At 61.8% G+C, this 25,682-nt stretch overlaps 1 protein-coding gene across 1 annotated transcript in view; it reads left to right on the top strand.

Moving 5' to 3' along the window:
- Positions 1–72: 72 nt before the first annotated feature.
- The window catches only part of LOC121275095 (disco-interacting protein 2 homolog B-like), a gene marked incomplete at both ends in the record, with an annotated part of 65,171 nt that continues 39,561 nt past the window's right edge, over positions 73–25,682 (top strand). The window contains 3 exons of the mRNA XM_041182508.1: positions 73–192; positions 24,988–25,185; positions 25,314–25,405. Coding sequence (XP_041038442.1) covers positions 73–192; positions 24,988–25,185; positions 25,314–25,405 — 410 coding nt within the window. The remainder of the gene's footprint in view (positions 193–24,987; positions 25,186–25,313; positions 25,406–25,682) is intronic.

Genomic DNA, 25,682 nt, shown 5'->3' with positions numbered 1-25,682 from the left:
CCCCTCTCCCCCCTCTGCCTCCCCCTCCCCCTTCCCCTTCGTGTGCTCCCTCTCCCCCTCCCTACCCCCCAGGTGTACCAGTTAACAGTCGAGTCTCCACTAAAATCCAGCAGCTTCTGAATACACTGAAGCGGCCGAAGAGGCAGCCGCTCAATGAATTCTTCGTGGACGATTTTGAGGAGATCATAGAAGGTGGGTCAAGAATCGTGAGGCTGGGAGAAAGAGAGTGAGGGCTGAATGAGTGAGTGGGAGTGTGCAGAATGAGTGTGAGTGTGTGCGGTGAACAAGTGAGTGAGAGAATGCGTGAGTGTGCAGAGTGAGCGGGTGTGAGCGTGCGGAGTGAGAGCGAGTGTGAGCGTGCGGAGTGAGAACGAGTGTGAGCGTGCAGAGTGAGAGAGCGAGTGTGAGTGTACAGAGTGAGTGATTGTGAGCGTGCGGAGTGAGTGTGCGAGTGTGAGCGTGCGGGGTGAGAGAGTGAGTGAGTGTGAGCGTGCGGGGTGAGAGAGTGAGTGAGTGTGTGCGTGCGGGGTGAGAGAGTGAGTGAGTGTGAGCGTGCGGGGTGAGAGAGTGAGTGAGTGTGAGCGTGCGGGGTGAGAGAGTGAGTGAGTGTGAGCGTGCGGGGTGAGAGAGTGAGTGAGTGTGAGCGTTCGGGGTGAGAGAGTGAGTGAGTGTGAGCGTGCGGGTTGAGAGAGTGTGAGCGTGCGGGGTGAGAGAGTGTGAGCGTGCGGGGTGAGAGAGTGTGAGCGTGCGGGGTGAGAGAGTGTGAGCGTGCGGGGTGAGAGAGTGTGAGCGTGCGGGGTGAGAGAGTGTGAGCGTGCGGGGTGAGAGAGAGTGTGAGCGTGCGGGGTGAGAGAAAGTGTGAGTGTGAGCGTGCGGGGTGAGAGAGAGAGTGTGAGCGTGCGGGGTGAGAGAGAGAGCGAGCGTGAGCGTGCGGGGTGAGAGAGCGAGCGTGAGCATGCGGGGTGAGAGAGCGAGCGTGAGCGTGCGGGGTGAGAGAGGGTGTGAGCGTGCGGGGTGAGAGAGAGAGTGTGAGCGTGCGGGGTGAGAGAGAGAGTGTGAGCGTGCGGGGTGAGAGAGAGAGTGTGAGCGTGCGGGGTGAGAGAGTGAGTGTGAGCGTGCGGGGTGAGAGAGTGTGTGAGCGTGCGGGGTGAGAGAGAGTGTGAGCGTGCGGGGTGAGAGAGAGAGTGTGAGCGTGCGGGGTGAGAGAGAGAGTGTGAGCGTGCGGGGTGAGAGAGAGAGTGTGAGCATGCGGGGTGAGAGAGAGAGTGTGAGCGTGCGGGGTGAGAGAGAGAGAGTGTGAGCGTGCGGGGTGAGAGAGTGTGAGCGTGCGGCGTGAGAAAGAGTGTGAGCGTGCAGGGTGAGAGAGTGAGTGAGTGTGAGCATGTGGGGTGAGTAAGCGAGCGTGAGCGTGCGGGGTGTGAGAGTGAGTGAGTGTGAGCGTGCAGGGTGAGAGAGTGAGTGAGTGTGAGCATGTGGGGTGAGTAAGCGAGCGTGAGCGTGCGGGGTGTGAGAGTGAGTGAGTGTGAGCATGTGGGGTGAGTAAGCGAGCGTGAGCGTGCGGGGTGTGAGAGTGAGTGAGTGTGAGCGTACAGGGTGAGAGAGTGAGTGAGTGTGAGCATGTGGGGTGAGTAAGCGAGCGTGAGCGTGCGGGGTGTGAGAGTGAGTGAGTGTGAGCATGTGGGGTGAGTAAGCGAGCGTGAGCGTGCGGGGTGTGAGAGTGAGTGAGTGTGAGCGTGCAGGGTGAGAGAGTGATTGAGTGTGAGCATGTGGGGTGAGTAAGCGAGCGTGAGCGTGCGGGGTGTGAGAGTGAGTGAGTGTGAGCTTGCGGACTGAGAGAGTGAGTGTGAGCGTGCGGACTGAGAGAGTGAGTGTGAGCGTGCGGACTGAGAGAGTGAGTGAGTGTGAACGTGCGGGGTGAGAGAGTGAGTGAGTGTGAGCGTGCGGGGTGAGAGAGTGAGTGAGTGAGCGTGAGCGTGCGGGGTGAGAGAGTGAGTGAGTGTGAGCGTGCGGGTGAGAGTGAGTGAGTGTGAGCATGCGGGGTGAGAGAGTGAGTGAGTGTGAGCGTGCGGGGTGAGAGAGTGAGTGAGGGCGTGCGGGGTGAGAGTGAGTGAGTGTGAGCGTGCGGGGTGAGAGTGAGTGAGTGTGGGGGTGTGGGGTGGGAGAGTGATTGAGTGTGAGCATGCGGGGTGAGTAAGCGAGTGTGAGCGTGCGGACTGAGAGAGTGAGTGAGTGTGAGCGTGCGGACTGAGAGAGTGAGTGAGTGTGAGCGTGCTGGGTGAGAGAGTGAGTGAGTGTGAGCGTGCGGGGTGAGAGTGAGTGAGTGTGAGCGTGCGGGGTGAGAGAGTGAGTGTGAGCGTGCGGGGTGAGAGAGTGAGTGTGAGCGTGCGGGGTGAGAGAGTGAGTGTGAGCGTGCGGGGTGAGAGAGTGAGTGTGAGCGTGCGGGGTGAGAGAGAGTGTGAGCGTGCGGGGTGAGAGAGTGAGTGTGAGCGTGCGGGGTGAGAGAGTGAGTGTGAGCGTGCGGGGTGAGTGAGTGAGCGTGCGGGCTGAGAGAGTGAGTGTGAGCGTGCGGGGTGAGTGAGTGAGTGTGAGCGTGCGGGGTGAGTTAGTGAGTGGGAGCGTGCGGGGTGAGAGAGTGAGTGTGAGCGTGCGGGGTGAAAGAGTGAGTGTGAGCGTGCGGGGTGAAAGAGTGAGTGTGAGCGTGCGGTGTGAGAGAGTGAGTGTGAGCGTGCGGGGTGAGAGAGTGAGTGTGAGCGTGCGGGGTGAGAGAGTGAGTGAGTGTGAGCGTGCGGGGTGAGAGAGTGAGTGAGTGTGAGCGTGCGGGGTGAAAGAGTGAGTGTGAGCGTGCGGGGTGAGTGAGCGAGTGTGAGCGTGCGGGGTGAGTGAGCGTGTGTGAGAGTGCGGGGTGAGAGAGCGAGTGTGAGCGTGCGGGGTGAGAGAGAGTGTGAGAGTGCGGGGTGAGAGAGAGTGTGAGAGTGCGGGGTGAGAGAGAGTATGAGAGTGTGGGGTGAGAGAGAGTGTGAGCGTGCGGGGTGAGAGAGTGAGTGTGAGCGTGCGGGGTGAGAGAGTGAGTGGGAGCGTGCGGGGTGAGAGAGTGAGTGTGAGCGTGCGGGGTGAGAGAGTGAGTGTGAGCGTGCGGGGTGAGAGAGTGAGTGTGAGCGTGCGGGGTGAGAGAGTGAGTGTGAGCGTGCGGGGTGAGAGAGTGAGTGTGAGCGTGCGGGGTGAGAGAGTGAGTGTGAGCGTGCGGGGTGAGAGAGTGAGTGTGAGCGTGCGGGGTGAGAGAGTGAGTGTGAGCGTGCGGGGTGAGAGAGTGAGTGTGAGCGTGCGGGGTGAGAGAGTGAGTGTGAGCGTGCGGGGTGAGAGAGTGAGTGTGAGCGTGCGGGGTGAGAGAGTGAGTGTGAGCGTGCGGGGTGAGAGAGTGAGTGTGAGCGTGCGGGTGAGAGAGTGAGTGTGAGCGTGCGGGGTGAGAGAGTGAGTGTGAGCGTGCGGGGTGAGAGAGTGAGTGTGAGCGTGCGGGGTGAGAGAGTGAGTGTGAGCGTGCGGGGTGAGAGAGTGAGTGTGAGCGTGCGGGGTGAGAGAGTGAGTGTGAGCGTGAGGGGTGAGAGAGTGAGTGTGAGCGTGCGGGGTGAGAGAGAGTGTGAGCGTGCGGGGTGAGAGAGAGTGTGAGCGTGCGGGGTGAGAGAGAGTGTGAGAGTGCGGGGTGAGAGAGAGTGTGAGAGTGCGGGGTGAGAGAGAGTGTGAGAGTGCGGGGTGAGAGAGAGTGTGAGCGTGCGGGGTGAGAGAGTGAGTGTGAGCGTGCGGGGTGAGAGTGAGTGTGAGCGTGCGGGGTGAGTGAGTGAGTGGGAGCGTGCGGGGTGAGTGAGTGGGAGCGTGCGGGGTGAGAGAGTGAGAGAGTGAGTGTGAGCGTGCGGGGTGAGAGAGTGAGTGTGAGCGTGCGGGGTGAGAGAGTGAGTGTGAACGTGCGGGGTGAGAGAGTGAGTGTGAACGTGCGGGGTGAGTGAGTGAGTGAACGTGCGGGGTGAGTGAGTGAGTGTGAGCGTGCGGGGTGAGAGAGTGAGTGAGTGTGAGCGTGCGGGGTGAGAGAGTGAGTGAGTGTGAGCGTGCGGGGTGAGAGAGTGTGAGCGTGCGGGGTGAGAGAGTGAGTGTGAGCGTGCGGGGTGAGAGAGTGAGTGTGAGCGTGCGGGGTGAGTAAGCGAGTGTGAGCGTGCGGGGTGAGTAAGCGAGTGTGAGCGTGCGGGGTGAGAGAGTGAGTGTGAGAGTGCGGGGTAAGAGAGTGTGAGCGTGCGGGGTGAGAGAGTGAGTGTGAGCATGCGGGGTGAGAGAGTGAGTGAGTGTGAGCGTGCGGGGTGAAAGAGTGAGTGTGAGCGTGCGGGGTGAGTGAGTGAGTGTGAGTGTGCGGGGTGAGAGAGTGAGTGTGAGCGTGCGGGGTGAGAGAGTGAGTGTGAGCGTGCGGGGTGAGTGAGTGAGTGTGAGCGTGCGGGGTGAGTGAGTGAGTGTGAGCGTGCGGGGTGAGTGAGTGAGTGTGAGCGTGCGGGGTGAAAGAGTGAGTGTGAGCGTGCGGGGTGAAAGAGTGAGTGTGAGCGTGCGGGGTGAAAGAGTGAGTGTGAGCGTGCGGGGTGAGAGAGCGAGTGTGAGCGTGCGGGGTGAGTGAGCGAGTGTGAGAGTGCGGGGTGAGAGAGAGTGTGAGAGTGCGGGGTGAGAGAGAGTGTGAGAGTGCGGGGTGAGAGAGAGTGTGAGAGTGCGGGGTGAGAGAGAGTGTGAGAGTGCGGGGTGAGAGAGAGTGTGAGAGTGCGGGGTGAGAGAGAGTGTGAGAGTGCGGGGTGAGAGAGATTGTGAGCGTGCGGGGTGAGAGAGTGTGAGCGTGCGGGGTGAGTGAGCGAGTGTGAGAGTGCGGGGTGAGAGAGAGTGTGAGAGTGCGGGGTGAGAGAGAGTGTGAGAGTGCGGGGTGAGAGAGAGTGTGAGAGTGCGGGGTGAGAGAGAGTGTGAGAGTGCGGGGTGAGAGAGATTGTGAGCGTGCGGGGTGAGAGAGAGTGTGAGCGTGCGGGGTGAGAGAGTGAGTGTGAGCGTGCGGGGTGAGAGAGTGAGTGTGAGCGTGCGGGGTGAGAGAGTGAGTGTGAGCGTGCGGGGTGAAAGAGTGAGTGTGAGCGTGCGGGGTGAGTGAGTGAGTGTGAGCGTGCGGGGTGAGTGAGTGAGTGTGAGCGTGCGGGGTGAGAGAGTGAGTGTGAGCGTGCGGGGTGAGTGAGTGAGTGTGAGCGTGCGGGGTGAGAGAGTGAGTGTGAGCGTGCGGGGTGAAAGAGTGAGTGTGAGCGTGCGGGGTGAAAGAGTGAGTGTGAGCGTGCGGGGTGAAAGAGTGAGTGTGAGCGTGCGGGGTGAGAGAGCGAGTGTGAGCGTGCGGGGTGAGTGAGCGAGTGTGAGAGTGCGGGGTGAGAGAGAGTGTGAGAGTGCGGGGTGAGAGAGAGTGTGAGAGTGCGGGGTGAGAGAGAGTGTGAGAGTGCGGGGTGAGAGTGAGTGTGAGAGTGCGGGGTGAGAGAGAGTGTGAGAGTGCGGGGTGAGAGAGAGTGTGAGCGTGCGGGGTGAGAGAGAGTGTGAGAGTGCGGGGTGAGAGAGAGTGTGAGAGTGCGGGGTGAGAGAGAGTGTGAGAGTGCGGGGTGAGAGAGAGTGTGAGAGTGCGGGGTGAGAGAGAGTGTGAGAGTGCGGGGTGAGAGAGAGTGTGAGAGTGCGGGGTGAGAGAGAGTGTGAGAGTGCGGGGTGAGAGAGAGTGTGAGAGTGCGGGGTGAGAGAGATTGTGAGCGTGCGGGGTGAGAGAGTGAGTGAGTGTGAGCGTGCGGGGTGAGAGAGTGAGTGAGTGTGAGCGTGCGGGGTGAGAGAGTGTGTGAGAGTGCGGGGTGAGAGAATGAGTGTGAGAGTGCGGGGTGAGAGAGTGAGTGTGAGCGTGCGGGGTGAGAGAGTGAGTGTGAGCTTTCGGGGTGAGAGAGTGAGTGTGAGCGTGCGGGGTGAGAGAGTGAGTGTGAGCGTGCGGAGTGAGAGAGTGAATGTGAGAGTGCGGGGTGAGAGAGTGAATGTGAGAGTGCGGGGTGAGAGAGTGAGTGAGTGTGAGCGTGCGGGGTGAGAGAGTGAGTGAGTGTGAGCGTGCGGGGTGAGAGAGTGAGTGAGTGTGAGCGTGCGGGTTGAGAGTGAGTGTGAGCGTGCGGGGTGAGTGAGTGGGAGCGTGCGGGGTGAGTGAGTGTGAGCGTGCGGGGTGAGAGAGTGAGTGTGAGCGTGCGGGGTGAGAGAGTGAGTGTGAGCGTGCGGGGTGAGAGAGTGAGTGTGAGCGTGCGGGGTGAGAGAGTGAGTGTGAGCGTGCGGGGTGAGTGAGTGAGTGTGAGAGTGCGGGGTGAGAGAGTGTGAGCGTGCGGGGTGAGAGAGTGAGTGAGTGTGAGTGTGCGGGGTGAGAGAGTGAGTGAGTGTGAGCGTGCGGGGTGAGAGAGTGAGTGTGAGCGTGCGGGGTGAGTGAGTGAGTGTGAGTGTGCGGGGTGAGAGAGTGAGTGAGTGTGAGCGTGCGGGGTGAGAGAGTGAGTGAGTGTGAGCGTGCGGGGTGAGAGAGTGAGTGTGAGTGTGCGGGGTGAGAGAGTGAGTGAGTGTGAGCGGGCGGGGTGAAAGAGTGAGTGGGAGCGGGCGGGGTGAGTGAGTGTGAGCGTGCGGGGTGAGAGAGTGAGTGAGTGTGAGCGTGCGGGGTGAGAGAGTGAGTGAGTGTGAGCGTGCGGGGTGAGAGAGTGAGTGTGAGCGTGCGGGGTGAGTGAGTGTGAGCGTGCGGGATGAGAGAGTGAGTGTGAGCGTGCGGGGTGAAAGAGTGAGTGTTAGCGTGCAGGGTGAATGAGTGAGTGTGAGCGTGCGGGGTGAAAGAGTGAGTGTGAGCGTGCGGGGTGAGAGAGTGAGTGTGAGCGTGCGGGGTGAGTGAGCGAGTGTGAGCGTGCGGGGTGAGAGAGTGAGTGAGTGTGAGCGTGCGGGGTGAGAGAGTTAGTGAGTGTGAGCGTGCGGGGTGAAAGAGTGAGTGGGAGCGTGCGGGGTGAGTGAGTGTGAGCGTGCGGGGTGAGAGAGTGTGAGCGTGCGGGGTGAGAGAGTGAGTGAGTGTGAGCGTGCGGGGTGAGAGAGTGAGTGAGTGTGAGCGTGCGGGGTGAGAGAGTGTGAGCGTGCGGGGTGAGAGAGTGTGAGCGTGCGGGGTGAGAGAGTGAGTGGGAGCGGGCGGGGTGAGTGAGTGTGAGTGTGCGGGGTGAGAGAGTGAGTGAGTGTGAGCGTGCGGGGTGAGAGAGTGAGTGTGAGCGTGCGGGGTGAGTGAGTGTGAGCGTGCGGGATGAGAGAGTGAGTGTGAGCGTGCGGGGTGAAAGAGTGAGTGTTAGCGTGCAGGGTGAATGAGTGAGTGTGAGCGTGCGGGGTGAAAGAGTGAGTGTGAGCGTGCGGGGTGAGAGAGTGAGTGTGAGCGTGCGGGGTGAGTGAGCGAGTGTGAGCGTGCGGGGTGAGAGAGTGAGTGAGTGTGAGCGTGCGGGGTGAGAGAGTTAGTGAGTGTGAGCGTGCGGGGTGAAAGAGTGAGTGGGAGCGTGCGGGGTGAGTGAGTGTGAGCGTGCGGGGTGAGAGAGTGTGAGCGTGCGGGGTGAGAGAGTGAGTGAGTGTGAGCGTGCGGGGTGAGAGAGTGAGTGAGTGTGAGCGTGCGGGGTGAGAGAGTGTGAGCGTGCGGGGTGAGAGAGTGTGAGCGTGCGGGGTGAGAGAGTGTGAGCGTGCGGGGTGAGAGTGTGTGAGCGTGCGGGGTGAGAGAGAGTGTGAGCGTGCGGGGTGAGAGAAAGTGTGAGTGTGAGCGTGCGGGGTGAGAGAGAGAGTGTGAGTGTGCGGGTGAGAGAGAGAGCGAGCGTGAGCGTGCGGGGTGAGAGAGCGAGCGTGAGCATGCGGGGTGAGAGAGCGAGCGTGAGCGTGCGGGGTGAGAGAGTGTGTGAGCGTGCGGGGTGAGAGAGAGTGTGAGCGTGCGGGGTGAGAGAGAGAGTGTGAGCGTGCGGGGTGAGAGAGTGTGAGCGTGCGGGGTGAGAGAGTGTGAGCGTGTGGGGTGAGAGAGCGTGAGCGTGCGGGGTGAGAGAGTGTGTGAGCGTGCGGGGTGAGAGAGAGTGTGAGCGTGCGGGGTGAGAGAGAGAGTGTGAGCGTGCGGGGTGAGAGAGTGTGAGCGTGCGGGGTGAGAGAGTGTGAGCGTGTGGGGTGAGAGAGTGTGAGAGTGCAGGGTGAGAGAGTGTGAGCGTGCGGGGTGAGAGAGTGTGAGCGTGCGGGGTGAGAGAGTGTGAGCGTGCGGGGTGAGAGAGTGTGAGCGTGCGGGGTGAGAGTGTGTGAGCGTGCGGGGTGAGAGAGAGTGTGAGCGTGCGGGGTGAGAGAAAGTGTGAGTGTGAGCGTGCGGGGTGAGAGAGAGAGTGTGAGCGTGCGGGGTGAGAGAGAGAGCGAGCGTGAGCGTGCGGGGTGAGAGAGCGAGCGTGAGCATGCGGGGTGAGAGAGCGAGCGTGAGCGTGCGGGGTGAGAGAGCGAGCGTGAGCGTGCGGGGTGAGAGCGAGCGTGAGCGTGCGGGGTGAGAGAGAGAGTGTGAGCGTGCGGGGTGAGAGAGAGAGTGTGAGCGTGCGGGGTGAGAGAGAGTGTGAGCGTGCGGGGTGAGAGAGTGAGTGTGAGCGTGCGGGGTGAGAGAGTGTGTGAGCGTGCGGGGTGAGAGAGAGTGTGAGCGTGCGGGGTGAGAGAGAGAGTGTGAGCGTGCGGGGTGAGAGAGAGAGTGTGAGCGTGCGGGGTGAGAGAGAGAGTGTGAGCGTGCGGGGTGAGAGAGAGAGTGTGAGCGTGCGGGGTGAGAGAGAGAGTGTGAGCGTGCGGGGTGAGAGAGAGAGAGAGTGTGAGCGTGCGGGGTGAGAGAGTGTGAGCGTGCGGCGTGAGAAAGAGTGTGAGCGTGCAGGGTGAGAGAGTGAGTGAGTGTGAGCATGTGGGGTGAGTAAGCGAGCGTGAGCGTGCGGGGTGTGAGAGTGAGTGAGTGTGAGCGTGCAGGGTGAGAGAGTGAGTGAGTGTGAGCATGTGGGGTGAGTAAGCGAGCGTGAGCGTGCGGGGTGTGAGAGTGAGTGAGTGTGAGCATGTGGGGTGAGTAAGCGAGCGTGAGCGTGCAGGGTGTGAGAGTGAGTGAGTGTGAGCGTACAGGGTGAGAGAGTGAGTGAGTGTGAGCATGTGGGGTGAGAGAGCGAGTGTGAGCGTGCGGGGTGAGAGAGAGTGTGAGAGTGCGGGGTGAGAGAGAGTGTGAGAGTGCGGGGTGAGAGAGAGTATGAGAGTGTGGGGTGAGAGAGAGTGTGAGCGTGCGGGGTGAGAGAGTGAGTGTGAGCGTGCGGGGTGAGAGAGTGAGTGTGAGCGTGCGGGGTGAGAGAGTGAGTGTGAGCGTGCGGGGTGAGAGAGTGAGTGTGAGCGTGCGGGGTGAGAGAGTGAGTGTGAGCGTGCGGGGTGAGAGAGTGAGTGTGAGCGTGCGGGGTGAGAGAGTGAGTGTGAGCGTGCAGGGTGAGAGAGTGAGTGTGAGCGTGCGGGGTGAGAGAGTGAGTGTGAGCGTGCGGGGTGAGAGAGTGAGTGTGAGCGTGCGGGGTGAGAGAGTGAGTGTGAGCGTGCGGGGTGAGTGAGTGAGTGTGAGCGTGCGGGGTGAGAGAGTGAGTGTGAGCGTGCGGGGTGAGAGAGTGAGTGTGAGCGTGCGGGGTGAGAGAGTGAGTGTGAGCGTGCGGGGTGAGAGAGTGAGTGTGAGCGTGCGGGGTGAGAGAGTGAGTGTGAGCGTGCGGGGTGAGAGAGTGAGTGTGAGCGTGCGGGGTGAGAGAGTGAGTGTGAGCGTGCGGGGTGAGAGAGAGTGTGAGCGTGCGGGGTGAGAGAGAGTGTGAGAGTGCGGGGTGAGAGAGAGTGTGAGAGTGCGGGGTGAGAGAGAGTGTGAGAGTGCGGGGTGAGAGAGAGTGTGAGAGTGCGGGGTGAGAGAGAGTGTGAGAGTGCGGGGTGAGAGAGAGTGTGAGCGTGCGGGGTGAGAGAGTGAGTGTGAGCGTGCGGGGTGAGAGTGAGTGTGAGCGTGCGGGGTGAGTGAGTGAGTGGGAGCGTGCGGGGTGAGTGAGTGGGAGCGTGCGGGGTGAAAGAGTGAGAGAGTGAGTGTGAGCGTGCGGGGTGAGAGAGTGAGTGTGAACGTGCGCGGTGAGAGAGTGAGTGTGAACGTGCGGGGTGAGTGAGTGAGTGTGAGCGTGCGGGGTGAGAGAGTGAGTGAGTGTGAGCGTGCGGGGTGAGAGAGTGAGTGAGTGTGAGCGTGCGGGGTGAGTGAGTGTGAGCGTGCGGGGTGAGAGAGTGAGTGTGAGCGTGCGGGGTGAGTAAGCGAGTGTGAGCGTGCGGGGTGAGTAAGCGAGTGTGAGCGTGCGGGGTGAGAGAGTGAGTGTGAGAGTGCGGGGTAAGAGAGTGTGAGCGTGCGGGGTGAGAGAGTGAGTGTGAGCATGCGGGGTGAGAGAGTGAGTGAGTGTGAGCGTGCGGGGTGAAAGAGTGAGTGTGAGCGTGCGGGGTGAGTGAGTGAGTGTGAGTGTGCGGGGTGAGAGAGTGAGTGTGAGCGTGCGGGGTGAGAGAGTGAGTGTGAGCGTGCGGGGTGAAAGAGTGAGTGTGAGCGTGCGGGGTGAGTGAGTGAGTGTGAGCGTGCGGGGTGAGTGAGTGAGTGTGAGCGTGCGGGGTGAAAGAGTGAGTGTGAGCGTGCGGGGTGAAAGAGTGAGTGTGAGCATGCGGGGTGAAAGAGTGAGTGTGAGCGTGCGGGGTGAGAGAGCGAGTGTGAGCGTGCGGGGTGAGTGAGCGAGTGTGAGAGTGCGGGGTGAGAGAGAGTGTGAGAGTGCGGGGTGAGAGAGAGTGTGAGAGTGCGGGGTGAGAGAGAGTGTGAGAGTGCGGGGTGAGAGAGAGTGTGAGAGTGCGGGGTGAGAGAGAGTGTGAGAGTGCGGGGTGAGAGAGAGTGTGAGAGTGCGGGGTGAGAGAGAGTGTGAGAGTGCGGGGTGAGAGAGAGTGTGAGAGTGCGGGGTGAGAGAGAGTGTGAGAGTGCGGGGTGAGAGAGAGTGTGAGAGTGCGGGGTGAGAGAGAGTGTGAGAGTGCGGGGTGAGAGAGAGTGTGAGAGTGCGGGGTGAGAGAGAGTGTGAGAGTGCGGGGTGAGAGAGAGTGTGAGAGTGCGGGTGAGAGAGAGTGTGAGAGTGCGGGGTGAGAGAGAGTGTGAGAGTGCGGGGTGAGAGAGAGTGTGAGAGTGCGGGGTGAGAGAGAGTGTGAGAGTGCGGGGTGAGAGAGAGTGTGAGAGTGCGGGGTGAGAGAGAGTGTGAGAGTGCGGGGTGAGAGAGAGTGTGAGAGTGCGGGGGTGAGAGAGAGTGTGAGAGTGCGGGGTGAGAGAGAGTGTGAGAGTGCGGGGTGAGAGAGAGTGTGAGAGTGCGGGATGAGAGAGATTGTGAGCGTGCGGGGTGAGAGAGTGAGTGAGTGTGAGCGTGCGGGGTGAGAGAGTGAGTGAGTGTGAGCGTGCGGGGTGAGAGAGTGTGTGAGAGTGCGGGGTGAGAGAATGAGTGTGAGAGTGCGGGGTGAGAGAGTGAGTGTGAGCGTGCGGGGTGAGAGAGTGAGTGTGAGCTTTCGGGGTGAGAGAGTGAGTGTGAGCGTGCGGGGTGAGAGAGTGAGTGTGAGCGTGCGGGGTGAGAGAGTGAGTGTGAGCGTGCGGAGTGAGAGAGTGAATGTGAGAGTGCGGGGTGAGAGAGTGAATGTGAGAGTGCGGGGTGAGAGAGTGAGTGAGTGTGAGCGTGCGGGGTGAGAGAGTGAGTGAGTGTGAGCGTGCGGGGTGAGAGAGTGAGTGAGTGTGAGCGTGCGGGGTGAGAGAGTGAGTGAGTGTGAGCGTGCGGGGTGAGAGAGTGAGTGAGTGTGAGCGTGCGGGTTGAGAGTGAGTGTGAGCGTGCGGGGTGAGAGAGTGAGTGTGAGCGTGCGGGGTGAGAGAGTGAGTGTGAGCGTGCGGGGTGAGAGAGTGAGTGTGAGCGTGCGGGGTGAGAGAGTGAGTGTGAGAGTGCGGGGTGAGAGAGTGAATGTGAGAGTGCGGGGTGAGAGAGTGAGTGAGTGTGAGCGTGCGGGGTGAGAGAGTGAGTGAGTGTGAGCGTGCGGGGTGAGAGAGTGAGTGAGTGTGAGCGTGCGGGTTGAGAGTGAGTGTGAGCGTGCGGGGTGAGTGAGTGGGAGCGTGCGGGGTGAGTGAGTGTGAGCGTGCGGGGTGAGAGAGTGAGTGTGAGCGTGCGGGGTGAGAGAGTGAGTGTGAGTGTGCGGGGTGAGAGAGTGAGTGAGTGTGAGCGGGCGGGGTGAAAGAGTGAGTGGGAGCGGGCGGGGTGAGTGAGTGGGAGCGTGCGGGGTGAGAGAGTGAGTGTGAGCGTGCGGGGTGAGAGAGTGAGTGTGAGTGTGCGGGGTGAGAGAGTGAGTGAGTGTGAGCGGGCGGGGTGAAAGAGTGAGTGGGAGCGGGCGGGGTGAGTGAGTGTGAGCGTGCGGGGTGAGAGAGTGAGTGAGTGTGAGCGTGCGGGGTGAGAGAGTGAGTGTGAGCGTGCGGGGTGAGTGAGTGTGAGCGTGCGGGATGAGAGAGTGAGTGTGAGCGTGCGGGGTGAAAGAGTGAGTGTTAGCGTGCAGGGTGAATGAGTGAGTGTGAGCGTGCGGGGTGAAAGAGTGAGTGTGAGCGTGCGGGGTGAGAGAGTGAGTGTGAGCGTGCGGGGTGAGTGAGCGAGTGTGAGCGTGCGGGGTGAGAGAGTGAGTGAGTGTGAGCGTGCGGGGTGAGAGAGTTAGTGAGTGTGAGCGTGCGGGGTGAAAGAGTGAGTGGGAGCGTGCGGGGTGAGTGAGTGTGAGCGTGCGGGGTGAGAGAGTGTGAGCGTGCGGGGTGAGAGAGTGAGTGAGTGTGAGCGTGCGGGGTGAGAGAGTGAGTGAGTGTGAGCGTGCGGGGTGAGAGAGTGTGAGCGTGCGGGGTGAGAGAGTGTGAGCGTGCGGGGTGAGAGAGTGTGAGCGTGCGGGGTGAGAGTGTGTGAGCGTGCGGGGTGAGAGAGAGTGTGAGCGTGCGGGGTGAGAGAAAGTGTGAGTGTGAGCGTGCGGGGTGAGAGAGAGAGTGTGAGTGTGCGGGGTGAGAGAGAGAGCGAGCGTGAGCGTGCGGGGTGAGAGAGCGAGCGTGAGCATGCGGGGTGAGAGAGCGAGCGTGAGCGTGCGGGGTGAGAGAGTGTGTGAGCGTGCGGGGTGAGAGAGAGTGTGAGCGTGCGGGGTGAGAGAGAGAGTGTGAGCGTGCGGGGTGAGAGAGTGTGAGCGTGCGGGGTGAGAGAGTGTGAGCGTGTGGGGTGAGAGAGTGTGAGAGTGCAGGGTGAGAGAGTGTGAGCGTGCGGGGTGAGAGAGTGTGAGCGTGCGGGGTGAGAGAGTGTGAGCGTGCGGGGTGAGAGAGTGTGAGCGTGCGGGGTGAGAGTGTGTGAGCGTGCGGGGTGAGAGAGTGTGAGCGTGCGGGGTGAGAGAAAGTGTGAGTGTGAGCGTGCGGGGTGAGAGAGAGAGTGTGAGCGTGCGGGGTGAGAGAGAGAGCGAGCGTGAGCGTGCGGGGTGAGAGAGCGAGCGTGAGCATGCGGGGTGAGAGAGCGAGCGTGAGCGTGCGGGGTGAGAGAGCGAGCGTGAGCGTGCGGGGTGAGAGCGAGCGTGAGCGTGCGGGGTGAGAGAGAGAGTGTGAGCGTGCGGGGTGAGAGAGAGAGTGTGAGCGTGCGGGGTGAGAGAGAGTGTGAGCGTGCGGGGTGAGAGAGTGAGTGTGAGCGTGCGGGGTGAGAGAGTGTGTGAGCGTGCGGGGTGAGAGAGAGTGTGAGCGTGCGGGGTGAGAGAGAGAGTGTGAGCGTGCGGGGTGAGAGAGAGAGTGTGAGCGTGCGGGGTGAGAGAGAGAGTGTGAGCGTGCGGGGTGAGAGAGAGAGTGTGAGCGTGCGGGGTGAGAGAGAGAGTGTGAGCGTGCGGGGTGAGAGAGAGAGAGTGTGAGCGTGCGGGGTGAGAGAGTGTGAGCGTGCGGCGTGAGAAAGAGTGTGAGCGTGCAGGGTGAGAGAGTGAGTGAGTGTGAGCATGTGGGGTGAGTAAGCGAGCGTGAGCATGCGGGGTGTGAGAGTGAGTGAGTGTGAGCGTGCAGGGTGAGAGAGTGAGTGAGTGTGAGCATGTGGGGTGAGTAAGCGAGCGTGAGCGTGCGGGGTGTGAGAGTGAGTGAGTGTGAGCATGTGGGGTGAGTAAGCGAGCGTGAGCGTGCGGGGTGTGAGAGTGAGTGAGTGTGAGCGTACAGGGTGAGAGAGTGAGTGAGTGTGAGCATGTGGGGTGAGTAAGCGAGCGTGAGCGTGCGGGGTGTGAGAGTGAGTGAGTGTGAGCATGTGGGGTGAGTAAGCGAGCGTGAGCGTGCGGGGTGTGAGAGTGAGTGAGTGTGAGCGTGCAGGGTGAGAGAGTGATTGAGTGTGAGCATGTGGGGTGAGTAAGCGAGCGTGAGCGTGCGGGGTGTGAGAGTGAGTGAGTGTGAGCTTGCGGACTGAGAGAGTGAGTGTGAGCGTGCGGACTGAGAGAGTGAGTGTGAGCGTGCGGACTGAGAGAGTGAGTGAGTGTGAACGTGCGGGGTGAGAGAGTGAGTGAGTGTGAGCGTGCGGGGTGAGAGAGTGAGTGAGTGAGCGTGAGCGTGCGGGGTGAGAGAGTGAGTGAGTGTGAGCGTGCGGGGTGAGAGTGAGTGAGTGTGAGCATGCGGGGTGAGAGAGTGAGTGAGTGTGAGCGTGCGGGGTGAGAGAGTGAGTGAGGGCGTGCGGGGTGAGAGTGAGTGAGTGTGAGCGTGCGGGGTGAGAGTGAGTGAGTGTGGGTGTGCGGGGTGGGAGAGTGATTGAGTGTGAGCATGCGGGGTGAGTAAGCGAGTGTGAGCGTGCGGACTGAGAGAGTGAGTGAGTGTGAGCGTGCGGACTGAGAGAGTGAGTGAGTGTGAGCGTGCTGGGTGAGAGAGTGAGTGAGTGTGAGCGTGCGGGGTGAGAGTGAGTGAGTGTGAGCGTGCGGGGTGAGAGAGTGAGTGTGAGCGTGCGGGGTGAGAGAGTGAGTGTGAGCGTGCGGGGTGAGAGAGTGAGTGTGAGCGTGCGGGGTGAGAGAGAGAGTGTGAGCGTGCGGGGTGAGAGAGTGAGTGTGAGCGTGCGGGGTGAGAGAGTGAGTGTGAGCGTGCGGGGTGAGTGAGTGAGCGTGCGGGCTGAGAGAGTGAGTGTGAGCGTGCGGGGTGAGTGAGTGAGTGTGAGCGTGCGGGGTGAGTTAGTGAGTGGGAGCGTGCGGGGTGAGAGAGTGAGTGTGAGCGTGCGGGGTGAAAGAGTGAGTGTGAGCGTGCGGGGTGAAAGAGTGAGTGTGAGCGTGCGGTGTGAGAGAGTGAGTGTGAGCGTGCGGGGTGAGAGAGTGAGTGTGAGCGTGCGGGGTGAGAGAGTGAGTGAGTGTGAGCGTGCGGGGTGAAAGAGTGAGTGTGAGCGTGCGGGGTGAATGAGCGAGTGTGAGCGTGCGGGGTGAGTGAGCGAGTGTGAGCGTGCGGGGTGAGTGAGCGTGTGTGAGAGTGCGGGGTGAGAGAGCGAGTGTGAGCGTGCGGGGTGAGAGAGAGTGTGAGAGTGCGGGGTGAGAGAGAGTGTGAGAGTGCGGGGTGAGAGAGAGTATGAGAGTGTGGGGTGAGAGAGAGTGTGAGCGTGCGGGGTGAGAGAGTGAGTGTGAGCGTGCGGGGTGAGAGAGTGAGTGTGAGCGTGCGGGGTGAGAGAGTGAGTGTGAGCGTGCGGGGTGAGAGAGTGAGTGTGAGCGTGCGGGGTGAGAGAGTGAGTGTGAGCGTGCGGGGTGAGAGAGTGAGTGTGAGCGTGCGGGGTGAGAGAGTGAGTGTGAGCGTGCGGGGTGAGAGAGTGAGTGTGAGCGTGCGGGGTGAGAGAGTGAGTGTGAGCGTGAGGGGTGAGAGAGTGAGTGTGAGCGTGCGGGGTGAGAGAGAGTGTGAGCGTGCGGGGTGAGAGAGTGAGTGTGAGCGTGCGGGGTGAGAGAGAGTGTGAGAGTGCGGCGTGAGAGAGAGTGTGAGAATGCGGGGTGAGAGAGAGTGTGAGAGTGCGGGGTGAGAGAGAGTGTGAGAGTGCGGGGTGAGAGAGAGTGTGAGAGTGCGGGGTGAGAGAGAGTGTGAGCGTGCGGGGTGAGAGAGTGAGTGTGAGCGTGCGGGGTGAGAGTGAGTGTGAGCGTGCGGGGTGAGTGAGTGAGTGGGAGCGTGCGGGGTGAGTGAGTGGGAGCGTGCGGGGTGAGAGAGTGAGAGAGTGAGTGTGAGCGTGCGGGGTGAGAGAGTGAGTGTGAACGTGCGGGGTGAGAGAGTGAGTGTGAACGTGCGGGGTGAGTGAGTGAGTGTGAGCGTGCGGGGTGAGAGAGTGAGTGAGTGTGAGCGTGCGGGGTGAGAGAGTGAGTGAGTGTGAGCGTGCGGGGTGAGTGAGTGTGAGCGTGCGGGGTGAGAGAGTGAGTGTGAGCGTGCGGGGTGAGAGAGTGAGTGTGAGCGTGCGGGGTGAGAGAGTGAGTGTGAGCGTGCGGGGTGAGTAAGCGAGTGTGAGCGTGCGGGGTGAGTAAGCGAGTGTGAGCGTGCGGGGTGAGAGAGTGAGTGTGAGAGTGCGGGGTAAGAGAGTGTGAGAGTGCGGGGTAAGAGAGTGTGAGCGTGCGGGGTGAGAGAGTGAGTGTGAGCATGCGGGGTGAGAGAGTGAGTGAGTGTGAGCGTGCGGGGTGAAAGTGTGAGTGTGAGCGTGCGGGGTGAGTGAGTGAGTGTGAGTGTGCGGGGTGAGAGAGTGAGTGTGAGCGTGTGGGGTGAGAGAGTGAGTGTGAGCGTGCGGGGTGAAAGAGTGAGTGTGAGCGTGCGGGGTGAGTGAGTGAGTGTGAGCGTGCGGGGTGAGTGAGTGAGTGTGAGCGTGCGGGGTGAAAGAGTGAGTGTGAGCGTGCGGGGTGAAAGAGTGAGTGTGAGCGTGCGGGGTGAAAGAGTGAGTGTGAGCGTGCGGGGTGAGAGAGTGAGTGTGAGCGTGCGGGGTGAGTGAGCGAGTGTGAGAGTGCGGGGTGAGAGAGAGTGTGAGAGTGCGGGGTGAGAGAGAGTGTGAGAGTGCGGGGTGAGAGAGAGTGTGAGAGTGCGGGGTGAGAGAGAGTGTGAGAGTGCGGGGTGAGAGAGAGTGTGAGAGTGCGGGGTGAGAGAGAGTGTGAGAGTGCGGGGTGAGAGAGAGTGTGAGAGTGCGGGGTGAGAGAGAGTGTGAGAGTGCGGGGTGAGAGAGAGTGTGAGAGTGCGGGGTGAGAGAGAGTGTGAGAGTGCGGGGTGAGAGAGATTGTGAGCGTGCGGGGTGAGAGAGTGTGAGCGTGCGGGGTGAGTGAGCGAGTGTGAGAGTGCGGGGTGAGAGAGAGTGTGAGAGTGCGGGGTGCGAGAGAGTGTGAGAGTGCGGGGTGAGAGAGAGTGTGAGAGTGCGGGGTGAGAGAGAGTGTGAGAGTGCGGGGTGAGAGAGATTGTGAGCGTGCGGGGTGAGAGAGTGAGTGAGTGTGAGCGTGCGGGGTGAGAGAGTGAGTGAGTGTGAGCGTGCGGGGTGAGAGAGTGTGTGAGAGTGCGGGGTGAGAGAATGAGTGTGAGAGTGCGGGGTGAGAGAGTGAGTGTGAGCGTGCGGGGTGAGAGAGTGAGTGTGAGCGTGCGGGGTGAGAGAGTGAGTGTGAGCTTTCGGGGTGAGAGAGTGAGTGTGAGCGTGCGGGGTGAGAGAGTGAGTGTGAGCGTGCGGGGTGAGAGAGTGAGTGTGAGTGTGCGGAGTGAGAGAGTGAGTGTGAGCGAGCGGGGTGAGAGAGTGAGTGTGAGCGTGCGGGGTGAGAGAGTGAATGTGAGAGTGCGGGGTGAGAGAGTGAGTGAGTGTGAGCGTGCGGGGTGAGAGAGTGAGTGTGAGCGTGCGGGGTGAGAGAGTGAGTGTGAGCGTGCGGAGTGAGAGAGTGAGTGTGAGCGTGCGGGGTGAGAGAGTGAATGTGAGAGTGCGGGGTGAGAGAGTGAATGTGAGAGTGCGGGGTGAGAGAGTGAGTGAGTGTGAGCGTGCGGGGTGAGAGAGTGAGTGAGTGTGAGCGTGCGGGGTGAGAGAGTGAGTGAGTGTGAGCGTGCGGGTTGAGAGAGTGAGTGTGAGCGTGCGGGGTGAGAGAGTGAGTGTGAGCGTGCGGGGTGAGAGAGTGAGTGGGAGCGTGCGGGGTGAGAGAGTGAGTGGGAGCGTGCGGGGTGAGTGAGTGGGAGCGTGCGGGGTGAGTGAGTGTGAGCGTGCGGGGTGAGAGAGTGAGTGTGAGCGTGCGGGGTGAGAGAGTGAGTGTGAGTGTGCGGGGTTAGAGAGTGAGTGAGTGTGAGCGGGCGGGGTGAAAAAGTGAGTGGGAGCGGGCGGGGTGAGTGAGTGTGAGCGTGCGGGGTGAGAGAGTGAGTGAGTGTGAGCGTGCGGGGTGAGAGAGTGAGTGTGAGCGTGCGGGGTGAGTGAGTGTGAGCGTGCGGGATGAGAGAGTGAGTGTGAGCGTGCGGGGTGAAAGAGTGAGTGTTAGCGTGCAGGGTGAATGAGTGAGTGTGAGCGTGCGGGGTGAAAGAGTGAGTGTGAGCGTGCGGGGTGAGAGAGTGAGTGTGAGCGTGCGGGGTGAGTGAGCGAGTGTGAGCGTGCGGGGTGAGAGAGTGAGTGAGTGTGAGCGTGCGGGGTGAGAGAGTTAGTGAGTGTGAGCGTGCGGGGTGAAAGAGTGAGTGGGAGCGTGCGGGGTGAGAGAGTGAGTGTGAGCGTGCGGGGTAAGAGAGTGAGTGAGTGTGAGCGTGCGGGGTGAGTGAGTGTGAGCGTGCGGGGTGAGAGAGTGTGAGCGTGCGGGGTGAGAGAGTGAGTGAGTGTGAGCGTGCGGAGTGAGAGAGAGTGTGAGAGTGCGGGGTGAGAGAGAGTGTGAGAGTGCGGGGTGAGAGAGAGTGTGAGTGCGGGGTGAGAGTGAGTGTGAGAGTGTGGGGTGAGAGAGTGAGTGAGTGTGAGCATGCGGGGTGAGAGAGAGAGTGTGAGAGTGCGGGGTGAGAGAGAGTGTGAGAGTGCGGGGTGAGAGAGAGTGTGAGAGTGCGGAGTGAGAGAGAGTGTGAGAGTGCGGGGTGAGAGAGTGTGAGCGTGCGGAGTGAGAGAGAGTGTGAGAGTGCGGGGTGAGAGAGTGTGAGAGTGCGGGGTGAGAGAGTGTGAGAGTGCGGGGTGAGAGAGTGTGAGAGTGCGGGGTGAGAGAGTGTGAGAGTGCGGGGTGAGAGAGTGTGAGAGTGCGGGGTGAGAGAGTGTGAGAGTGCGGGGTGAGAGAGTGTGAGCGTGCGGGGTGAGAGAGTGTGAGCGTGCGGGGTGAGAGAGTGTGAGCGTGCGGGGTGAGAGAGTGTGAGCGTGCGGGGTGAGAGAGTGTGAGCGTGCGGGGTGAGAGAGTGTGAGCGTGCGGGGTGAGAGAGTGTGAGCGTGCGGGGTGAGAGAGTGTGAGCGTGCGGGGTGAGAGAGTGTGAGCGTGCGGGGTGAGAGAGTGAGAGAGTGTGAGCGTGCGGGGTGAGAGAGTGAGTGAGTGTGAGCGTGCGGAGTGAGAGAGTGTGAGCGTGCGGAGTGAGAGAGTGTGAGCGTGCGGAGTGAGTGAGTGTGAGCGTGCGGGGTGAGAGTGAGTGTGAGCGTGCGGAGTGAGAGAGAGTGTGAGAGTGCGGGGTGAGAGAGTGTGAGAGTGCGGGGTGAGAGAGTGTGAGCGTGCGGAGTGAGTGAGTGTGAGCGTGCGGGGTGAGAGTGAGTGTGAGCGTGCGGAGTGAGAGAGAGTGTGAGAGTGCGGGGTGAGAGAGTGTGAGAGTGCGGGGTGAGAGAGTGTGAGCGTGCGGGGTGAGAGAGTGTGAGCGTGCGGGGTGAGAGAGTGTGAGCGTGCGGGGTGAGAGAGTGTGAGCGTGCGGGGTGAGAGAGTGTGAGCGTGCGGGGTGAGAGAGTGTGAGCGTGCGGGGTGAGAGAGTGTGAGCGTGCGGGGTGAGAGAGTGTGAGCGTGCGGGGTGAGAGAGTGTGAGCGTGCGGGGTGAGAGAGAGAGTGTGAGCGTGCGGGGTGAGAGAGTGAGTGTGAGCGTGCGGGGTGAGACAGTGAGTGTGAGCGTGAGGGGTGAGTAAGCGAGTGTGAGCGTGCGGGGTGAGTAAGCGAGTGTGAGCGTGCGGGGTGAGAGAGTGAGTGTGAGAGTGCGGGGTAAGAGAGTGTGAGAGTGCGGGGTAAGAGAGTGTGAGCGTGCGGGGTGAGAGAGTGAGTGTGAGCATGCGGGGTGAGAGAGTGAGTGAGTGTGAGCGTGCGGGGTGAAAGAGTGAGTGTGAGCGTGCGGGGTGAGTGAGTGAGTGTGAGTGTGCGGGGTGAGAGAGTGAGTGTGAGCGTGTGGGGTGAGAGAGTGAGTGTGAGCGTGCGGGGTGAAAGAGTGAGTGTGAGCGTGCGGGGTGAGTGAGTGAGTGTGAGCGTGCGGGGTGAGAGAGTGAGTGTGAGCGTGCGGAGTGAGAGAGTGAGTGTGAGCGTGCGGGGTGAGAGAGTGAATGTGAGAGTGCGGGGTGAGAGAGTGAGTGAGTGTGAGCGTGCGGGGTGAGAGAGTGAGTGAGTGTGAGCGTGCGGGGTGAGAGAGTGAGTGAGTGTGAGCGTGCGGGTTGAGAGAGTGAGTGTGAGCGTGCGGGGTGAGAGAGTGAGTGTGAGCGTGCGGGGTGAGAGAGTGAGTGTGAGCGTGCGGGGTGAGAGAGTGAGTGGGAGCGTGCGGGGTGAGTGAGTGGGAGCGTGCGGGGTGAGTGAGTGTGAGCGTGCGGGGTGAGAGAGTGAGTGTGAGCGTGCGGGGTGAGAGAGTGAGTGTGAGTGTGCGGGGTGAGAGAGTGAGTGAGTGTGAGCGGGCGGGGTGAAAGAGTGAGTGGGAGCGGGCGGGGTGAGTGAGTGTGAGCGTGCGGGGTGAGAGAGTGAGTGAGTGTGAGCGTGCGGGGTGAGAGAGTGAGTGTGAGCGTGCGGGGTGAGTGAGTGTGAGCGTGCGGGATGAGAGAGTGAGTGTGAGCGTGCGGGGTGAAAGAGTGAGTGTTAGCGTGCAGGGTGAATGAGTGAGTGTGAGCGTGCGGGGTGAAAGAGTGAGTGTGAGCGTGCGGGGTGAGAGAGCGAGTGTGAGCGTGCGGGGTGAGAGAGAGAGTGAGTGTGAGCGTGCGGGGTGAGAGAGAGTGTGAGAGTGCGGGGTGAGAGAGTGTGAGCGTGCGGGGTGAGAGAGTGTGAGCGTGCGGGGTGAGAGAGTGTGAGCGTGCGGGGTGAGAGAGTGTGAGCGTGCGGGGTGAGAGAGTGTGAGCGTGCGGGGTGAGAGAGTGTGAGCGTGCGGGGTGAGTGAGCGAGTGTGAGCGTGCGGGGTGAGAGAGTGAGTGAGTGTGAGCGTGCGGGGTGAGAGAGTTAGTGAGTGTGAGCGTGCGGGGTGAAAGAGTGAGTGGGAGCGTGCGGGGTGAGTGAGTGTGAGCGTGCGGGGTGAGAGAGTGTGAGCGTGCGGGGTGAGAGAGTGAGTGAGTGTGAGCGTGCGGAGTGAGAGAGAGTGTGAGCGTGCGGGGTGAGAGAGTGAGTGAGTGTGAGCGTGCGGAGTGAGAGAGAGTGTGAGAGTGCGGGGTGAGAGAGAGTGTGAGTGCGGGGTGAGAGTGAGTGTGAGAGTGTGGGGTGAGAGAGTGAGTGAGTGTGAGCATGCGGGGTGAGAGAGAGAGTGTGAGAGTGCGGGGTGAGAGAGAGTGTGAGAGTGCGGGGTGAGAGAGAGTGTGAGAGTGCGGAGTGAGAGAGAGTGTGAGAGTGCGGGGTGAGAGAGTGTGAGCGTGCGGAGTGAGAGAGAGTGTGAGAGTGCGGGGTGAGAGAGTGTGAGAGTGCGGGGTGAGAGAGTGTGAGAGTGCGGGGTGAGAGAGTGTGAGAGTGCGGGGTGAGAGAGTGTGAGAGTGCGGGGTGAGAGAGTGTGAGAGTGCGGGGTGAGAGAGTGTGAGAGTGCGGGGTGAGAGAGTGTGAGCGTGCGGGGTGAGAGAGTGTGAGCGTGCGGGGTGAGAGAGTGTGAGAGTGCGGGGTGAGAGAGTGTGAGCGTGCGGGGTGAGAGAGTGTGAGCGTGCGGGGTGAGAGAGTGTGAGCGTGCGGGGTGAGAGAGTGTGAGCGTGCGGGGTGAGAGAGTGTGAGCGTGCGGGGTGAGAGAGTGAGAGAGTGTGAGCGTGCGGGGTGAGAGAGTGAGTGAGTGTGAGCGTGCGGAGTGAGAGAGTGTGAGCGTGCGGAGTGAGAGAGTGTGAGCGTGCGGAGTGAGTGAGTGTGAGCGTGCGGGGTGAGAGTGAGTGTGAGCGTGCGGAGTGAGAGAGAGTGTGAGAGTGCGGGGTGAGAGAGTGTGAGAGTGCGGGGTGAGAGAGTGTGAGCGTGCGGAGTGAGTGAGTGTGAGCGTGCGGGGTGAGAGTGAGTGTGAGCGTGCGGAGTGAGAGAGAGTGTGAGAGTGCGGGGTGAGAGAGTGTGAGAGTGCGGGGTGAGAGAGTGTGAGCGTGCGGGGTGAGAGAGTGTGAGCGTGCGGGGTGAGAGAGTGTGAGCGTGCGGGGTGAGAGAGTGTGAGCGTGCGGGGTGAGAGAGTGTGAGCGTGCGGGGTGAGAGAGTGTGAGCGTGCGGGGTGAGAGAGTGTGAGCGTGCGGGGTGAGAGAGTGTGAGCGTGTGGGGTGAGAGAGTGTGAGCGTGCGGGGTGAGAGAGTGTGAGCGTGCGGGGTGAGAGAGTGTGAGCGTGCGGGGTGAGAGAGTGAGTGAGTGTGAGCGTGCGGGGTGAGAGAGTGAGTGAGTGTGAGCGTGCGGGGTGAGAGAGTGAGTGAGTGTGAGCGTGCGGGGTGAGAGAGTGAGTGAGTGTGAGCGTGCGGGGTGAGAGAGTGAGTGTGAGCGTGCGGGGTGAGAGAGTGAGTGTGAGAGTGCGGGGTAAGAGAGTGTGAGCGTGCGGGGTGAGAGAGAGAGTGAGTGTGAGCGTGCGGGGTGAGAGAGAGTGTGAGAGTGCGGGGTGAGAGAGTGTGAGAGTGCGGGGTGAGAGAGTGTGAGAGTGCGGGGTGAGAGAGTGTGAGAGTGCGGGGTGAGAGAGTGTGAGCGTGCGGGGTGAGAGAGTGTGAGCGTGCGGGGTGAGAGAGTGTGAGCGTGCGGGGTGAGAGAGTGTGAGCGTGCGGGGTGAGAGAGTGTGAGCGTGCGGGGTGAGAGAGTGTGAGCGTGCGGGGTGAGAGAGTGTGAGCGTGCGGGGTGAGAGAGTGTGAGCGTGCGGGGTGAGAGAGTGAGTGAGTGTGAGCGTGCGGGGTGAGAGAGTGAGTGAGTGTGAGCGTGCGGGGTGAGAGAGTGAGTGAGTGTGAGCGTGCGGGGTGAGAGAGTGAGTGAGTGTGAGCGTGCGGGGTGAGAGAGTGAGTGAGTGTGAGCGTGCGGGGTGAGTAAGCGAGTGTGAGCGTGCGGGGTGAGAGAGTGAGTGTGAGAGTGCGGGGTAAGAGAGTGTGAGCGTGCGGGGTGAGAGAGTGAGTGAGTGTGAGCGTGCGGGGTGAGAGAGTGAGTGAGTGTGAGCGTGCGGGGTGAGAGAGTGAGTGTGAGCGTGCGGGGTGAGAGAGTGAGTGTGAGAGTGCGGGGTAAGAGAGTGTGAGCGTGCGGGGTGAGAGAGAGAGTGAGTGTGAGCGTGCGGGGTGAGAGAGTGTGTGAGAGTGCGGGGTGAGAGAGTGTGAGAGTGCGGGGTGAGAGAGTGTGAGCGTGCGGGGTGAGAGAGTGTGAGCGTGCGGGGTGAGAGAGTGTGAGCGTGCGGGGTGAGAGAGTGTGAGCGTGCGGGGTGAGAGAGTGTGAGCGTGCGGGGTGAGAGAGTGTGAGCGTGCGGGGTGAGAGAGTGTGAGCGTGCGGGGTGAGAGAGTGTGAGCGTGCGGGGTGAGAGAGTGAGTGAGTGTGAGCGTGCGGGGTGAGAGAGTGAGTGAGTGTGAGCGTGCGGGGTGAGAGAGTGAGTGAGTGTGAGCGTGCGGGGTGAGAGAGTGAGTGAGTGTGAGCGTGCGGGGTGAGTAAGCGAGTGTGAGCGTGCGGGGTGAGAGAGTGAGTGTGAGCGTGCGGGGTGAGAGAGTGAGTGTGAGCGTGCGGGGTGAGAGAGTGAGTGTGAGCGTGCGGGGTGAGAGAGTGAGTGAGTGTGAGCGTGCGGGGTGAGAGAGTGGAGTGAGTGTGAGCGTGCGGGTGAGCGAGGGTGAGTGAGTGTGAGCGTGCGGGGTGAGAGAGTGAGTGAGTGTGAGCGTGCGGGGTGAGTAAGAGTGTGAGCGTGCGGGGTGAGAGAGTGAGTGTGAGCGTGCGGGGTAAGAGAGTGTGAGCGTGCGGGGTGAGAGAGAGAGTGAGTGTGAGCGTGCGGGGTGAGAGAGTGAGTGAGTGTGAGCGTGCGGGGTAAGAGAGTGTGAGCGTGCGGGGTGAGAGAGTGAGTGAGTGTGAGCGTGCGGGGTGAGAGAGTGAGTGAGTGTGAGCGTGCGGGGTGAGAGAGTGAGTGAGTGTGAGCGTGCGGGGTGAGAGAGTGAGTGAGTGTGAGCGTGCGGGGTGAGAGAGTGAGTGTGAGCGTGCGGGGTGAGAGAGTGAGTGTGAGCGTGCGGGGTGAGTAAGCGAGTGTGAGCGTGCGGGGTGAGAGAGTGAGTGTGAGCGTGCGGGGTAAGAGAGTGTGAGCGTGCGGGGTGAGAGAGTGAGTGAGTGTGAGCGTGCGGGGTGAGAGAGTGAGTGTGAGCGTGCGGGGTGAGAGAGTGAGTGTGAGCGTGCGGGGTGAGTAAGCGAGTGTGAGCGTGCGGGGTGAGAGAGTGAGTGTGAGCGTGCGGGGTAAGAGAGTGTGAGCGTGCGGGGTGAGAGAGTGAGTGAGTGTGAGCGTGCGGGGTGAAAGAGTGAGTGTGAGCGTGCGGGGTGAGTGAGTGAGTGTGAGCGTGCGGGGTGAGGGAGTGTGAGCAGCGAGTGTGGACCGAGGGTCAGTGACGCCACCCCCTTGCCTTTCTCTCTCCGCAGTGCCCCCTCCTGACCCTCACCAGCCGAAACCTGAGGGGCGGCAGCTGACACCGGTCAAGGGGGAGCCCCTGGGGGTGGTGGGGAACTGGCCAGCGGATTTGGAGAGTGCCCTGCAGCGCTGGGGAACCACTCAGGCCAAATCGCCCTGCCTGACCACACTGGACACAAGCGGCAAACCCGCCTACACACTGACCTACGGTGAGTACTCAGGGGACAACGGGGGGTGGGGTGGGTGGGGGGGTGGGGTCAGTCGTCAGTCACTAACACCTCCTGTCCACCCGAGATTGACCCCCCGCCCACCTCCTCTCTCCTCTCCCCCTCCGCAGGGAAGCTCTGGACCAGGAGCCTGAAAGTGGCCTATACGCTGCTCAACAAGCTGGGGGTCAAGAACGAGTCGGTGGTGAAGTCGGGGGACCGGGTGAGTATCGAGAGATCGGAGGGGGGGTAACGGGGGTGAGGGATCGGAGGGGGGGTAACGGGGGTGAGGGATCGGAGGGGGGGTAACGGGGGTGAGGGATCGGAGGGGGGGTAACGGGGGTGAGGGATCGGGGGGGGAATAACGGGGGTGAGGGATCGGAGGGGGGTAATGGGGGTGAGGGATCGGAGGGGTTAACGGGGGTGAGGGATCGGAGGGGGTAACGGGGGTGAGAGATCGGAGGGGGTAACGGGGGTGAGAGATCGGAGGGGGGTTAATG

This window comes from Carcharodon carcharias (genome assembly GCF_017639515.1).
Source record: "Carcharodon carcharias isolate sCarCar2 chromosome X unlocalized genomic scaffold, sCarCar2.pri SUPER_X_unloc_20, whole genome shotgun sequence".
Lineage (NCBI taxonomy): Eukaryota > Metazoa > Chordata > Chondrichthyes > Lamniformes > Lamnidae > Carcharodon > Carcharodon carcharias.
This window is presented reverse-complemented; position numbering and strand designations above follow the sequence as displayed.